General features: G+C 40.2%; 1 protein-coding gene across 4 annotated transcripts; it reads left to right on the top strand.

The window, feature by feature from the left end:
- The first annotated feature begins 6 nt into the window (after positions 1 to 6).
- Positions 7 to 6,186, top strand: HNRNPDL (heterogeneous nuclear ribonucleoprotein D-like). Of its 4 annotated transcripts, none has more exons than XM_011966559.1 (8): positions 7 to 95; positions 893 to 1,061; positions 1,160 to 1,321; positions 1,794 to 1,925; positions 2,089 to 2,203; positions 2,755 to 2,925; positions 3,267 to 3,359; positions 4,512 to 6,186. In XM_011966559.1, exons 1-7 carry the CDS (start codon positions 10 to 12, stop codon positions 3,335 to 3,337), a joined length of 906 nt encoding a protein of 301 aa, XP_011821949.1. In that variant the 5' UTR covers positions 7 to 9; the 3' UTR covers positions 3,338 to 3,359; positions 4,512 to 6,186. The 4 variants fall into 4 exon arrangements, with proteins under 4 accessions (XP_011821949.1, XP_011821950.1, XP_011821952.1 ...); XM_011966560.1 differs by having other exon boundaries at positions 3,725 to 6,186; XM_011966562.1 differs by lacking the exon at positions 2,755 to 2,925.
- The last annotated feature ends 8,168 nt before the right edge of the window (positions 6,187 to 14,354 follow it).

Here is a 14,354-nt window from a genome sequence, read left to right as displayed (position 1 = left end):
TCCGCCACTATGGAGGATATGAACGAGTACAGCAACATAGAAGAATTCGCAGAGGGATCCAAGATAAACGCGAGCAAGAATCAGCAGGATGACGGGTACCGCACGCTTCTTCCCCCGCTCCCCCTCCCCCAGCGCGCCGCACGCGCCCTTCGTCCCTCGTGAGCCGCGCGCTACCCCCATTCTTTCTCAGAGTCGATTCCCCGCGTGCCCTCTGGGCCCCACTAGCTTGGAGGGAAGAGGAAAGTAAGAGATCGAAGGGGTGACTGGAGAGACCCGGGAAGAGTGGGGGAAGGGCGGAGGGGTTGGAGGAGGAGGGCGGCGGCGTCTCTGTCCCGAGCGCGCAGGCGCCGCGTGGGACCCGGGGGGGAGGGGCCGGCCTCCCAGCGCCGCTCGCTGCAGCTGCCGCCGCCTCTTCATTGTGTCTCTGTTACCACTCGGCGCGGTTTTCCTGGGAAGAGTTTTAGAGGACTCTGAGTTCGGGCACAAGCAGGCGACTGGTACCGAGATTCACAAAACGTATTATGATTGATGAGTTCTCTGGGTGGAACGTTGGCTTGACAGCTGAGGACGAGGATGGACCTAAGATAAGATGTGAGGGATTCATCTAGGAAGTTGGGCCTTGTAGCTGAAGCAATCTGGGCAGAACCTTTACTATATTTTATTGGTCTCCTTTGAGTTTTGCTTTATGTAGTGCGGAGAGCGAGCTGTCCGCTGGTTTGAGTAACTTTGTTGGGATGTTGGGATTTTTGTGTGAAATAGATTAAATGTAAACATGGATTAAATTGCTTACACTTAGGGGATAAATGTCCCTGTTTTTATTCTACGATTTAATTCCAGAACTGAAGGATCATTTGAGTTATTGTTAATTTTTTAAAAAACCTTTTATTTCTAGTAAAATGTTTATTGGAGGCTTGAGCTGGGATACAAGCAAAAAAGATCTGACAGAGTATTTGTCTCGATTTGGGGAAGTTGTAGACTGCACAATTAAAACAGATCCAGTCACTGGGAGATCAAGAGGATTTGGATTTGTGCTTTTCAAAGATGCTGCTAGTGTTGATAAGGTAGGAACTGTGTTTTGCTTTGTGCTGCTTTTGTAGTGTTTTGCACATTTTTCTGGGGGTTATATGCTGCTGTCAGATTAAATAAATCTGTCTTGTAGGTTTTGGAACTGAAAGAACACAAACTGGATGGCAAATTGATAGATCCCAAAAGGGCCAAAGCTTTAAAAGGGAAAGAACCCCCCAAAAAGGTTTTTGTGGGTGGATTGAGCCCGGATACTTCTGAAGAACAAATTAAAGAATATTTTGGAGCCTTTGGAGAGGTGTGTGATTATGTTTACACATGTTAAGCTTGATGTGTTTATAAAATGTTTAATCCTGGTCCGATTTATACAGGGCAGATTCATGTTTCGTGTGAGGGTAGGATTAAATGACTGCTCAAGTCGCTTCCAGGGACTGTACCTTGATTTGATTGCTGCTCTGATGGAAACCCAACTATCTTAATTTAGCCAAAACATGGGCACTTAAATGTGGTCGGTGTTTGGACTTGTTAGCTAGTGGCATCTTTGGGGTACAAAATAATATTAAAGGATGTTTTACTTTTCTCTCAATGCTTCAAATATACAACAAATCACTGAAGGCTGATGTTGATCATAAAGCAGTGATGTCTGTATAGAAGTCCCCTGATAAGAATAACATGTTTAAGTTGAAGCCTGAAAAGTACCTGTGGCATTCTGACACTCTGGTAGCATTTTACAATTATGGGATGACCTTGAGTGTACATCTCGATTTCAGATTGAAAATATTGAACTTCCCATGGATACAAAAACAAATGAGAGAAGAGGATTTTGTTTTATCACATACACCGATGAAGAGCCAGTAAAAAAATTGTTAGAAAGCAGATACCATCAAATTGGTTCTGGGAAGGTAAAGCCATTTAAGTACTTTAAATGAAAATTTTAAGGATTTCTTTTTTATTTTTTTATCTTTTAGTTTTTGAAATTTCTCAATGTGTTTGAGAAAAATAAAATGATTAAATTTTAGAACTCGAGTAAAAATTCTATTTTCGTGTTTTTTAATTTGTTTATAGTGTGAAATCAAAGTTGCACAACCCAAAGAGGTATATAGGCAGCAACAGCAACAACAAAAAGGTGGAAGAGGTGCTGCGGCTGGTGGCCGAGGTGGTACGAGGGGTCGTGGCCGAGGTGAGACTTAATTCTTGGAATATGACTCTATGGTTTAAGCTGGATACTGCTAAATATGAGTAGTCCTGTACGAAGCTAAAACTTTAAACTTAAAACAATTCCAGCGGGAGGAAAATGTTCAGCTTAGTGGGGGTTGTGTGTGGTGGTTTTTGTTGTGAGCTCACTGGTTTCAAAAAACTGTTAAAAGTATGGCCACTTTGACAATTAGTGTCATCACTGACAGGAAAAGTGTACCATTACATGATGCACCATGGCGTGATAGGTTTTCTTGGGCAGGAGTCCTTGTTTTAAACAGAACAGTATACCTGTCTTCAGCTTTAATGGAAAATTGAATGATTTTCCATTAAATTTAGGAAGTTTGATACTGGCACAATTGGACTTTCTGCCCCCTTTTTTTATAACAGCTGGAAGAATAGTTTTTCAAGCAGATAGCAATATATATGTCCATTCTGCCCTTTAAGATTTGCAGAGTGAGAGACAAGAACGCATCATTTTATGTTAGAATTGGGGGTCAGAAGTTGTTTCCTAACAATCATTGTGCATTGTTTCAGGTCAGGGCCAAAACTGGAACCAAGGATTTAATAACTATTATGATCAAGGATATGGAAATTACAATAGTGCCTATGGTGGTGATCAAAACTATAGTGGCTATGGCGGATATGATTATACTGGGTATAACTATGGGAACTATGGATATGGACAGGGATATGCAGACTACAGTGGTAAGAATATTTAACTTAATTTTATAAACCAGTGGTATTAAAATTCATTGTTAACATACAATCCTGTTCTGAAATTGTGTGTATGGGCTTTCTGTTTGGAGTTAAGTGTTTGAGGCATGTTACAATCATAGGGTGATTATACTAACATAGCCTGGTGGTTATAAATGAACTAGGATGTATGATTTACAACTAGCTTATAATGGGTGTTAAAATATGTTAATATTTTAATACTTTTTATTTAGCATGCAAAGATTTGTAGATTTAATCATTTCTCAGTGTGTTTGTAAAGAAACAGTTTTCTAGAAAACTATCTTAATGAAATTTCTGTGTTTTCAAAATAGGTCAACAGAGCACTTATGGCAAGGCATCTCGAGGGGGTGGCAATCACCAAAACAATTACCAGCCATACTAAAGGAGAACATTGGAGAAAACAGGTGTGTATAAGAGTACAGGAAAACAGTAGAAATGTCTAATTTAATTTAAAGATCAATAGACAAACGTAAAAACAAAATATTATGTAGCTTGTTCTTACTAAATTGTTGATTTTTTTAATTGCTTTATGAGCCTGTTTTGCCTAAAGTGTCTATAGATCTTTAACTTTAAAGTCTTATCTCACTTTCTTTAGTATTGCAGAAAAACTTAAGAGTTTTTCTGTTTGCTTTTGTGTACCAGGTGGTCTAGAGGAATAATTAAACATTTTAGAACTATTAACAGGTAAAGTACTGAAATGGGTACAACTTAAGGAAAACAAGAATGTTGTCTTCTAACTCTGACATTATACCTTGTTTGTACCCGCCAGCGGGAACTTCATTGCAGGCCGTGTGTCACCCTGACCACGTCTATCTCTGGGGGTCGCACGTTGCGGGCAGAGCGCAAGGCATACACCAGAAAACGCTGTCCTGTGGTATGGTCTCTTCCAACTTCATGTACCAGCGTAAAGATTAAAGTGGAAAACTTCAGACTTTGGCTTCTTTTTTAATCTTTTTGGAGATTAAGTGTCTAAACTTAACTTAAATGGTTTTTTACAGGAGTTAAAATACATAAATGCCTTTTTACAGCTTAATCATTTTGGTCTTCTGTTTAGTGTTGTATTTCAATTGTGGAGCCTCATTTTAAGTGTTCATTCTTTTAAGATTTAATGCTTGCTTTTTCTTTTTATAGCTAATAGTGAAATCTACAAACCAAAACAAGAACTTTTAAATCTGGGATATAAATTAAAGATCATATGCACAATTCAATTTATGTTCTTGTAATAAGCTTATTAGAAATTGGTGTTTGTGATAGCATTTTACTTGGGTTACTAGAGATGCTTCTAGTAGACCTTAATCTAGCATAGTTGAACCTGTGAATATGGGAAGATTATATTCCCAGATTCTTTCCTGAATAGATTTGAATTTATTATTATTTGGGAACTCCAGGCTGAGTTTATTGACTACCCAAACTGTATTTTGCCAATAAATATGCATATGATCTTTAATTATTGAAGAAAAGAATAAAGTGAGGACTTAAAACAGTTCATGAAAGTGGACCTTTAAAAGCTTGTCAGAGTTGCACAAATCTAATTGGTATTTTGTTTTTGTTTTTAGGAGGAGATGTTAAAGTAACCCATCTTGCAGGACGACATTGAAGATTGGTCTTCTGTTGATCTAAGATGATTATTTTGTAAAAGACTTTCTAGTGTACAAGACACGATTGTGTCCAACTGTATATAGCTGCCAATTAGTTTTCTTTGTTTTTACTTTGTCCTTTGCTATCTGTGTTATGACTCAATGTGGATTTGTTTATACACATTTTATTTGTATCATTTCATGTTAAACTTCAAATAAATGCTTCCTTATGTGATTGCTTTTTTGCGTCAGGTACTACATAGCTCTGTAAAAATGTAATTTAAAATAAGCAATAATTAAGGCACAGTTGATTTTGTAGAGAGTATTGGTTCATACGGAGAAACTGTGGTCCTTTATAAATAGCCAGCCAGCATCACCCTCTTCCCCAATTTGTAGGTGTATTCTATACTCTTAAGGCTTCATTTTCTCCGTGTTAAGTGAGGTTTCTACCACACCTTTGAACAATGTTCTTTCCCCTCTGGTTATCTGAAGACTGTCCTGAGAGGAAGACGTAAGTGTTGTGATTAGTAGAAGCTTTCTAGTAGACCATGTTTCTTCTGGATTGTAATAAAATTGTTAGTAGCTCCTTTTACTTTGTGCCTGTCTCTGGAAAGCCATTTTTGAATCGCTAATTACTTTGGCTTTAATCAGTGGTCACCTGGTAAAAGCTTTGTAATCATAACACAATCACTTAATTCTTGATAAAAATTCAGATGCACACAGGAGCACTGTAAAACTGGTAGGATCTATGGTTTAAGAGCATTTAAAGTAGTTATAACTCAAGGATTTTGGTAGAAAGGTATGAGAGTGGTCAAAAGTTAGATTAAAATTTGAAATAGTGGCAAAAGATTTAGTTGTGTTGTTTTCTTGCAGTCACCACAAGATTGAACAAAATGTTTTCTGTTTGGGCATTCTGAGGAAATTGTATTACAGTTAGCTGTTAATGCTGTGTGAGTTTAGAAAAAGTCTTGATAGTAAATCTAGTTTTTAACACAGTGCATGAACTGAGTAGTTAAACATTTCCATATTCAGACATAGGAATAGTGGAAAAGGTATCTCAGGTGTGTCAGTCAATCCAAATGTGACTTGAGTCATTACAGTGGACCCTCTGGGTGCACTGAAAAGCCGTTATATACCCAGGTTTGAGAAGACCTGGAATAAATAAAAGCTTTGAATTTTGCATTCAGTGTAGTTGGATTTTGGGACCTTTGCCTCAATGTTAGCTACTGGGATTGGCAGATGTGTTCATAGGCAGAGTAGTTGATCTCACACAACAGGTGATCTCACAAAACTGGTGTTTCTTATGCTGATGAGCCCCCTCCTTTTTTTTTTTTAATTTGGTGCTTACAACTTGGTTATAATGATTATACTTCTTGGGTTATCACGTTATAATGCTCTTGGCCTTTTTTTGCTGCTGTTTTGCTATTCTCACACACACCTAGGCCAAGTACCAGTGTTGGCTGTTAGAAGGGATTCTATTCATTCAACATGCAACTTTAGGGAATGGAAGGAAGTTCATTTTTAAGTTGTGTTGTCCGGTGCAGTGTCTAGGGTAGTGAATCCTGTAAGTTCAAATTTATGATTAGGTGACAAGTTGACCTTGAGATTGTCCTTTTCCCTGATCAAAAAATGAATAAAGGCTTTTTAAACAAAATCCAAACTTTTAATCAAGTCTTGATATGTATGACTGAGAAAAAATATATTACATCTAGAGATGATTGAGGTGTTTTACAAACAATTGAAGGGGGAGTAAGAATTCACTTGATTTTTCTTGCAGGGTCTTTGAACTCTAGATTTAATTAAGATTTCAGGGACCATCAGTTCACCAACTGATGCAAATTTGAATAGATACTCTTAGGCTAAGTGTCCTAGGTTGGATGAACTGTGAAGCTAGTATCAAGATCTCATTCCCAAACATTAATTTAGAACAAAGTAATTGGACAAGTTTATTGGGGAGGGGATAGAAATGAATTCTTCTGAAGTACCTATAACAAACAAATACTCGGTTTGTATATGTTTTCATACATTGTATTTGCCTTTTGCATTGTTTAGACCAAATTCTGTGTGATGTTATCCTAACAAAAGACGTTAGTAATTTCATTGGTTAACATGTTAATGTGTAATCTCGCTCATTTTTATAGTATGAGGACTATTAAAATGAGATGTCTGTTGGGATGCTAGCATGGATAAGCATAGCTTATTCCATTACTCTTCAGTGCATCTTTATTTTCATAATGGCAGAGAGCCTCACTAATCTTCACAAAATTTAATATAAGGGCATATCTGAACAATTAAGCCACTTTCCATTACCAAGATTTGATTTAGTGTCAATCAGGATGCTAGGCTGCGTGCTGTAGATCATGCCTGTAATCCCAAGCACTTTGGGAGACCAAGGCAAGTGCATTGAGTCCAGCCTAGGCAACATGGCAAAACCCTAGTCTCTACAAAAATTAGTCCAATGTGGTGGTGCACATCTGTAGTCCCAGCTACTTGTGCTGAGGCAAGATGATTGCTTGAGCCAGGGAGATGAACGGTGCAGTGAGTCATGTTTGTGCCACTGCACTCCACCCTGGGCGACAAAGTGAGACCCTGTCTCAAAAAATCGCAGGATGCTAAACTTCACCAATTAAAGAGCTGACTAAGCTGGCTGGGCGCAGTGGGCTCATGCCTGTAATCCTAGCACTTTGGAAGGCCAAGGTAGGTGGATGGCTTGATTCCAGGAGTTCAAGACCAGCCTGGCCAGTATGTCAAAACCCCAACTCTACTAAAAATACAAAAATTAGCTAGCTAGGCATGGTGCTGTACTCGGGAGGATCGCTGGAGTCCAGGAGGTGGAGGTTGCAGTGAGATCTGTGCTCCAGCCTGGGCAACAAAGTGAGAACCTCAAAAATAAAGTAGACTGGCCGGGCGCGGTGGCTCAAGCCTGTAATCCCAGCACTTTGGGAGGCCGAGACGGGCGGATCATGAGGTCAGGAGATCGAGACCATCCTGGCTAACATGGTGAAACCCTGTCTCTACTAAAAAATACAAAAACTAGCCGGGCGAGGTGGCGGGTGCCTGTAGTCCCAGCTGCTCGGGAGGCTGAGGTAGGAGAATGGCGTGAACCCAGGAGGTGGAGCTTGCAGTGAGCTGAGATTGCGCCACTGCACTCCAGCCTGGGTGGCAGAGCGAGACTCCGTCTCAAAAAAAAAATAAAAATAAAATAAAGTAGACTAAGACCAGGTGTGTTGAGCTGCAGTTGAGCTATGGTCGCTCCATTGCACTCTACCTAGCCTAGGCAACAGAATGAGACCCAGTCTCAATTTTTTTAAAAGGTGATTCAAAAACATGTAAGTGTATGAATAATTTTAGTTATAGATGTGTGTGTATACCATTTCAATTGATTCTAGTGTTGAGTAGTTACAAAGGGTCATTCATAGAAAACCCCCTTTCCTTAAACTTTCAGCCAAATAGAGTTGGCATCTAATCTGTGGTCTCAACTTTTAAGCAAACACAATGCAAATTCTATGTATTTTTTATAGTCACTAGAAAATACTGGGGTTTTTTTGAAAATATTGTTTATAAAAATATAGGCTGTTCTTTTAGGATTGGTTGGGGTCTTACATTTGTCTTGAAATAGATACGGAATTTCAGCAAGATTTAGTTAATAGCAAAAAATAAAAAATACACCTTTCACTTTACTAGTTTTTATAAACTGTAGGAAAGGATATAGTGATGTTCTGGGTATTACAGAGTAAGGCTGAACATTTTGAAGACCTTAACTTCTGCTGTTCTTCCTTCCCCCACCACCCTCCACCCCCAACCAGAATGAGCTTGGAATTGTGCTGTTTTTTATTTTTTATTTTTTTCCTTCCCTGAGTCGGAGTTTCACTCTTGTTGCCCAGGCTGGAGTGCAGTGATCTGATCAGGGCTCACTGCAACCCCCCCTTCCCAGGTTCAAGCGATTCTCCTGACTCAGCCTCCCAAGTAGCTGGTATTACAGGCATCTGCCACCATGCCTGGCTAGAATTTTTGTATTTTTAGTAGAGACAGGGCTTCGCCATGTCAGTCAGGCTGGTCTCAAACTCCTGACCTCAGGTGATCCACCGGCTTCCACCTCCCAAAGTCCTGGGATTACAAGCATGAGCCACCGTGCCCTGCCAGAATTGTGCTATTCTTAAGTGTCAGTTTAATCTCTGGTTTTACCCTTTAAAGAGATTTACCACTTCAAAGAGACTTACCACTCAAAGAGATGTACCCATTCGGGGAACTGTATCATAATCTTAGAGGGTAGTGAGACTAAAGTGTAGTTTGAAAAAGGATATTCAGCCGGACGCAGTGGCTCACGCCCATAATCCCAACATTTTGGGAGGCCAAGGCGGGCGGATCACGAGGTCAGGAGTTTGAGACCAGCCTGGTCAGTATGGTGAAACCCCATCTCTAGCAAAAATTAGCAGGGCGTAGTGGTGGGCAACTCTAATCCCAGCTACTCAGGAGGCTGAAGCAGGAGAATCACTTGAACGAGGCAGAGGTTGCAGTGAGCTAAGATAGCACCACTGCACTCCAGCCTGGGAGACAGAGCAAGACTCCGTCTCGAAAAAGTATATTCAACATAATCTTGTCACTTAAAATCCAAATAACCAAAAAGGCTAATTTTGGTTTCTTAAAGACCAGCACAAGCTAGAAAATGTGAGAAACTTTACTTGCAAGTTTTTCTCATACTGTTCCAATGGTAATCTCCTTTTGGGAGTCTGACCAAAAGTGAATTCTCTTCAAACCCAAAAAAATGCATGTCTATAAATATTTTCAATGTAGTTTCAGGAAAATTAGAGACTTAGAAAACTGTTCTAAAATGCTCTTGAAGCTGTTGGCTTTTATGGTAACAAACTGACTAAAATTGATTGAATTTGTTGTAGTTGATGAGGTTGCACAAAGGGTTTCTTCATATGCTCTCCACCTTCCACCTGGGTATTTGTATTGGCTGGTGAACACAGGGGGTTGTTTTATTGATGACAGAGTCTCACTCTTGCCCAGGCTGGAGTGCAGTGATGCCATCATGTCTCACTACAGTCTCAACCTCCTGGGCTCAACCAATCCTCCCACTTCAGCCTTGCATGTAGCTGGGGCCACAGGCACATGCCATCATACCTAGCTAATTTTTTTTATTTTTAGTAGAGATGAGGTCTTGCTATATTGCCCAAGTTAAAGCTTTTTTATTTTTCTTGTCTTAGATATAGAGACTCACTATGTTGCCCAGGCTGGTCTCAAACTCCTTGGCTCCAGTGATCCTCACACTTAGGCCTCCCAAAGTGGGGAGATTACCAGCATGTGTCACCACGTCCAGCTTTAGCTTTAATCCCCTGATTTTAAAATGGGGAAGTCAGCTAATTGAACGTACCAATGCTGATTACATTCTGCAGTCTATTAAACTATAAAACTCCTATCAGGCATACTTTAAGCATTAAGATTGGTCAGTAATCTTTATTATTTTTTAATTTTTGTTTATTTTTATTTTTATTTATTTATTTACTTATTTTTTTGAGATGGAGTCTCGCTCTGTCGCCCAGGCTGGAATGCAGTGGCGAGATCTCGGCTCACTGCAAGCTCTGCCTCCCGGGCTCACGCCATTCTCCTGCCTCAGCCTCTCGAGTAGCTGGGACTACAGGCGCCTGCCACCATGCCCGGCTAATTTTTTGTATTTTTTAGTAGAGACAGGGTTTCACCGTGTTAGCTAGGACGGTCTCGATCTCCTGACCTAGTGATCAGCCCGCCTCGGCCTCCCAAAGTGCTGGGATTACAGGCGTGAGCCACCGCGCCTGGCAGTCAGTAATCTTTAATACACTTGGTTTCTGAGTGTTGAGATCTATTGTAGCAAAGTTGGATTATATTACAATTGATCCATTCTTGTTCCTCTAATGGAATTTGAGCCTGGATAATCTGGAGCAACTACTCTTCCCATGAAAGACATGGCCTATGAAATTGACTCACTATTTAGATTGCCCTTGGACCATGAAACATCTGGGGCATATATTTTTTCATAGACACTGCAAGCAGAGGAATGAAAGGAGGGTGTGAGTAGTGGGGGTTAAATGATATTATAGAATAGTTTCAATATTTCATCACCAGGAAACCCTTTAAATTTCTTCTCCCTATAGACAATGTGTTTTGAATGGCTTCACTTGTCAAATATATTGCTCTCATTATGTAATAACATTTCTATTAATCAAAGATATATAGCTGTCAGAACTTACTATCTGATAATCTGCATCATACCAAGTTAATTTAATGGCAGCCAAATCAAGAATATTTCTGTTAACTTGTGTCCATTTTTTAATGAATGTAACATCTAACAGGCTTTTAAAATACCAAAAATGCTGGCTGGGCATGGTGGCTTACACCTGTAATCCCAGCACTTTGGAAGGCAAAGGCGGGCAGATCATTTGAGGCCAGGAGTTCGAGACAAGCCTGGCCAATATGGTGAAACCCTGCCTCTACTAAAAATACAAAAATTAGGTGTGATGGTGCATGCCTGTAATCCCAGCTACACGGGAGGCTGAGGCAGGAGAATCGCATGAACCTGGGAGGCAGAGGTTGCAGTGAGCCAAGATTGTGCCACTGCACTCCAGCCCCTAGGCAACACAGCAACACTCCATCTCAAAAAAAAAAAAAAAAAAAAAAAAATTAGAAGTGAGAATAAGAGGCAACATTTCAAGAGGTAATGGCTTAAAATTTTGCAGAAGTGACAATAGAATCTACAAATTCAATATACCCTACAATTGCAATTAGGAAAAATAAAAATCTCCATGAAGATGCACTATGGCAAAACCAAAAAAAAAAAATCAACAACAAAACCTTAAAAGCAGCCACATCTAGAACCAACTACCGGTAATCAGGAAAAGAAATAAAGGCACATGTTAAACTACCATGAAGATGCAACCATCCAAATCTAAAATGTGGAAAATTCGTAAGAATGTCCCATTTCTTCAACAAGTAAATGACATGAAAAGAAGTGGAAATGTAGGTGGATCTAAGATTAAAAGAGACGTGGTAAGCAACCTTTATTATAGTAAGCAAGAATATAAAGTGCAAATTAATGATCAAAAAGACAAAGGATCCAACCTGGGCAATAGGGCCAGACTTTGTCTCAAAAAAAAAAAAAAAGGGGGGGGTAAGCGTGGGCAAGGAATGTGGAGAAAAGAGAACCCTTTCACACTGTTTGTGATAATATAAATTAGTACAGCCATTATGGAAAACAGTATAGAGGCTCCTCAAAATATTAAAAACAGAGCTACCATATGATCCAGCAATCCCATTATTAAGTATATATCCAAAGAAAATGAAATCAATATGTCGAACAGATATCTGCACTCTCGTGTTTATTGCAACATTATTCCCAATACTCAAGATATAGAATCAACCTAAGTGTCCATCATCAGAAGAATGGATAAAGAAAATATGGTAGGGCTAGGCACGGTGGTTCACACCTGTAATCCCAGCACCTTGGGAGGCCAAGGGGAGTGGATTACCTGAGGTTGGGAGTTTGAGACCAGCCTGACCAACATGGCGAAACCCCATATTAGCCGGGTGTGGTGGTGTGCACCTGTAGTCCCAGCAACTCAGGAGGCTGAGGCAGGAGAATCACTTGAAACCAGGAGGCGGAGGTTGCAGTCAACCGAGATCGTGCCAGTGCACTCCAGCCTGGATGACAAGAGTGAAACTCCATCTCAAAAAAGAAAAGAAAAAAGAAAAAAGAAAAAAAAAGATAAAAAGAAGAAACTTCCCAAATCTGTGACACCATGGATGAACCTAGAAGACATTATGTTAAGTGAAATACAGCAGACACAGAAAGATGAACACGTTCTCATTTACATGTAGAATCTAAAAAAGTTGATTTCACAGAAGTAGTTAATGGAACAGCAGTTACCAGAGACTGGGGAAGGTAGGGAGAAGGAGGGGATGAGGAGAGGATGGTCAATGGGTACAAAGCTGTGATTAGGAAGAGTAAGTGTTGGTATCCTATTTTACAGTAGGGTGACCACAGTAAAAAATAAGGTATATCTCAAAATAGCTAGAAGAAAGGATTTTATATGTTCCACCACGAAGAAATGATAAATGTTTGAGGTGATGGGTATGTTAATTACCTTGATTTGATCACAATGTATACAGGTATTGAAACATATTGTATCCAATAAATATGTATAATTATTGTGTCAATTAAAACTTTTAAAAAATTAAGTACAAATCACTTTTATTATGACATTGTACAGGTTTTATGGAAAATAGAGAGTTACTTCCCCATGTTTGAAGAATTCCCATCCTATGAGTCATGGTGTACCAAGAGTACCACCCAATATAGAAATTTAAAAATCACTTTCCCCGGCTCCCTGATACCCAGAGCATAGACATGTTAACTCAGCTCTATCGATTAGAATTCTCTTGCATTGGACTTTGAGCCTGAAGCTGGTGAATCAAAAGAAGTAGGAATTTCGTGGAATCAGTGCTGAGATAGGGAGCAGCCGTGGTCGCAATGAGTTTTCAGAAGAAGCAGTGGTTCTAGCAACAACATCCAGTATCTACATTGATAATGTTGAAAGGAGCAGTATCTGTGTGTAGCAAGACAGTAGCAGCAGCAGCAGCAGAAACAGGTGTCTTTATAAATCCAGTTCTGGTGTAATTTTGAAAATATTTCCTGGATGACAGTTTCCAAGTGTGGCTTTCCAACCCCCCTGCAGAGCCTGAGATACCAAAATAGTTATTATTAAAATCACTCTTAGCTAAAACAAAGACAAACAAAAAACCCATGGGAATTAAGAATGGATATTTAACAAACATATTAATCAGAAGCACTTCCACAATAGCAGAGTAAGGACATCCAAAAATCTGCTCTGTCAAAGGGTGTCTGGAATTGGTTGCTTCCAGTGGGTTCCTGGTCTTCCTCACTTCAAGAATGAAGCCGTGGCCCCTCGCCGGGAGTGTTACAGTTCTTAAAGACGGTGTGTCCAGAGTTTGTTCCTTCAGATGTTCAGATGTGTCCGGTGGGTTCATGGTCTCCCTAACTTCAGGACTGAAGCCACAGACCTTCGCAGTGTTAGAGCTCTTAAAGGTGACGCACGTCCAGAGTTGTTTGTTCCTCCCGGTGGGTTCATGGTCTCGCTGACTTCAGGAGTGCAGCCACAGACCTTCACGGTGAGTGTTACAGCTCATAAAAGTAGTGAGGACCCAAAGAGTGAGCAGCAGCAAGATTTACTGTGAAGAACGAAAGAACAAAACTTACATGGTATAGAAGATGACCCCCGGGATTGCCACTGCTGGCTCCGGTGGCCAGCGTTTATTCCTTTATTTGGCCCCGCCCACTTCCTGCTGATTGGTCCATTGTATAGAGTGCTGATTGGTCCATTTTTACAGAGTGCTGATTGGTGCGTTTACAAACCTTCTGCTAGACGCAGAGCACTTATTGATGTGTTTACAATCCTTTAGCTAGACAGAAAAATTCTCTAAGTCCCCAGCCCACCTGGAAGCCCAGCTGTCTTCACCTCTCAAAAGCAATGAGGACAAGTGGCAAAAATGGTCAAAATCAGCATTTTCAGAACTCTGGATAATAGTCTTGCAACAATCCAAGGAGTACCTTTTTTCAAAGGCTTTATTTCAAGGCCAGGTGTGGTAGCTCATGCCTATAATCTCAGCATTTGGGGAGGCTGAGGCAGGAGGATCACTTGAAGCCAGAAGTTCGAGAGTATCCTGGGCAACATAGAAAGATCCTATCTCTACAACAAATTAAAAAAAAGAAAATTGGGCCGGGCGCGGTGGCTCAAGCCTGTAATCCCAGCACTTTGGGAGGCCGAG

The sequence above is a fragment of the Mandrillus leucophaeus genome, unplaced genomic scaffold (assembly GCF_000951045.1).
Source record: "Mandrillus leucophaeus isolate KB7577 unplaced genomic scaffold, Mleu.le_1.0 Scaffold764, whole genome shotgun sequence".
Taxonomy (NCBI): domain Eukaryota; kingdom Metazoa; phylum Chordata; class Mammalia; order Primates; family Cercopithecidae; genus Mandrillus; species Mandrillus leucophaeus.
The sequence above is the reverse complement of the archived record's forward strand: the minus strand, read 5'-3'. Positions and strand labels throughout refer to the sequence as shown.

Excerpts from the sequence above, each read along its gene's own strand:
- HNRNPDL (XM_011966559.1), top strand. The coding sequence starts at position 10 with ATGGAGGATATGAACGAGTACAGCAACATAGAAGAATTCGCAGAGGGA. Across the intron at positions 1,322-1,793 it reads ATTTTGGAGCCTTTGGAGAG|ATTGAAAATATTGAACTTCC; the intron begins GTGTGTGATTAT and ends TCTCGATTTCAG. Across the intron at positions 2,926-3,266 it reads GGGATATGCAGACTACAGTG|GTCAACAGAGCACTTATGGC; the intron begins GTAAGAATATTT and ends TTTTCAAAATAG.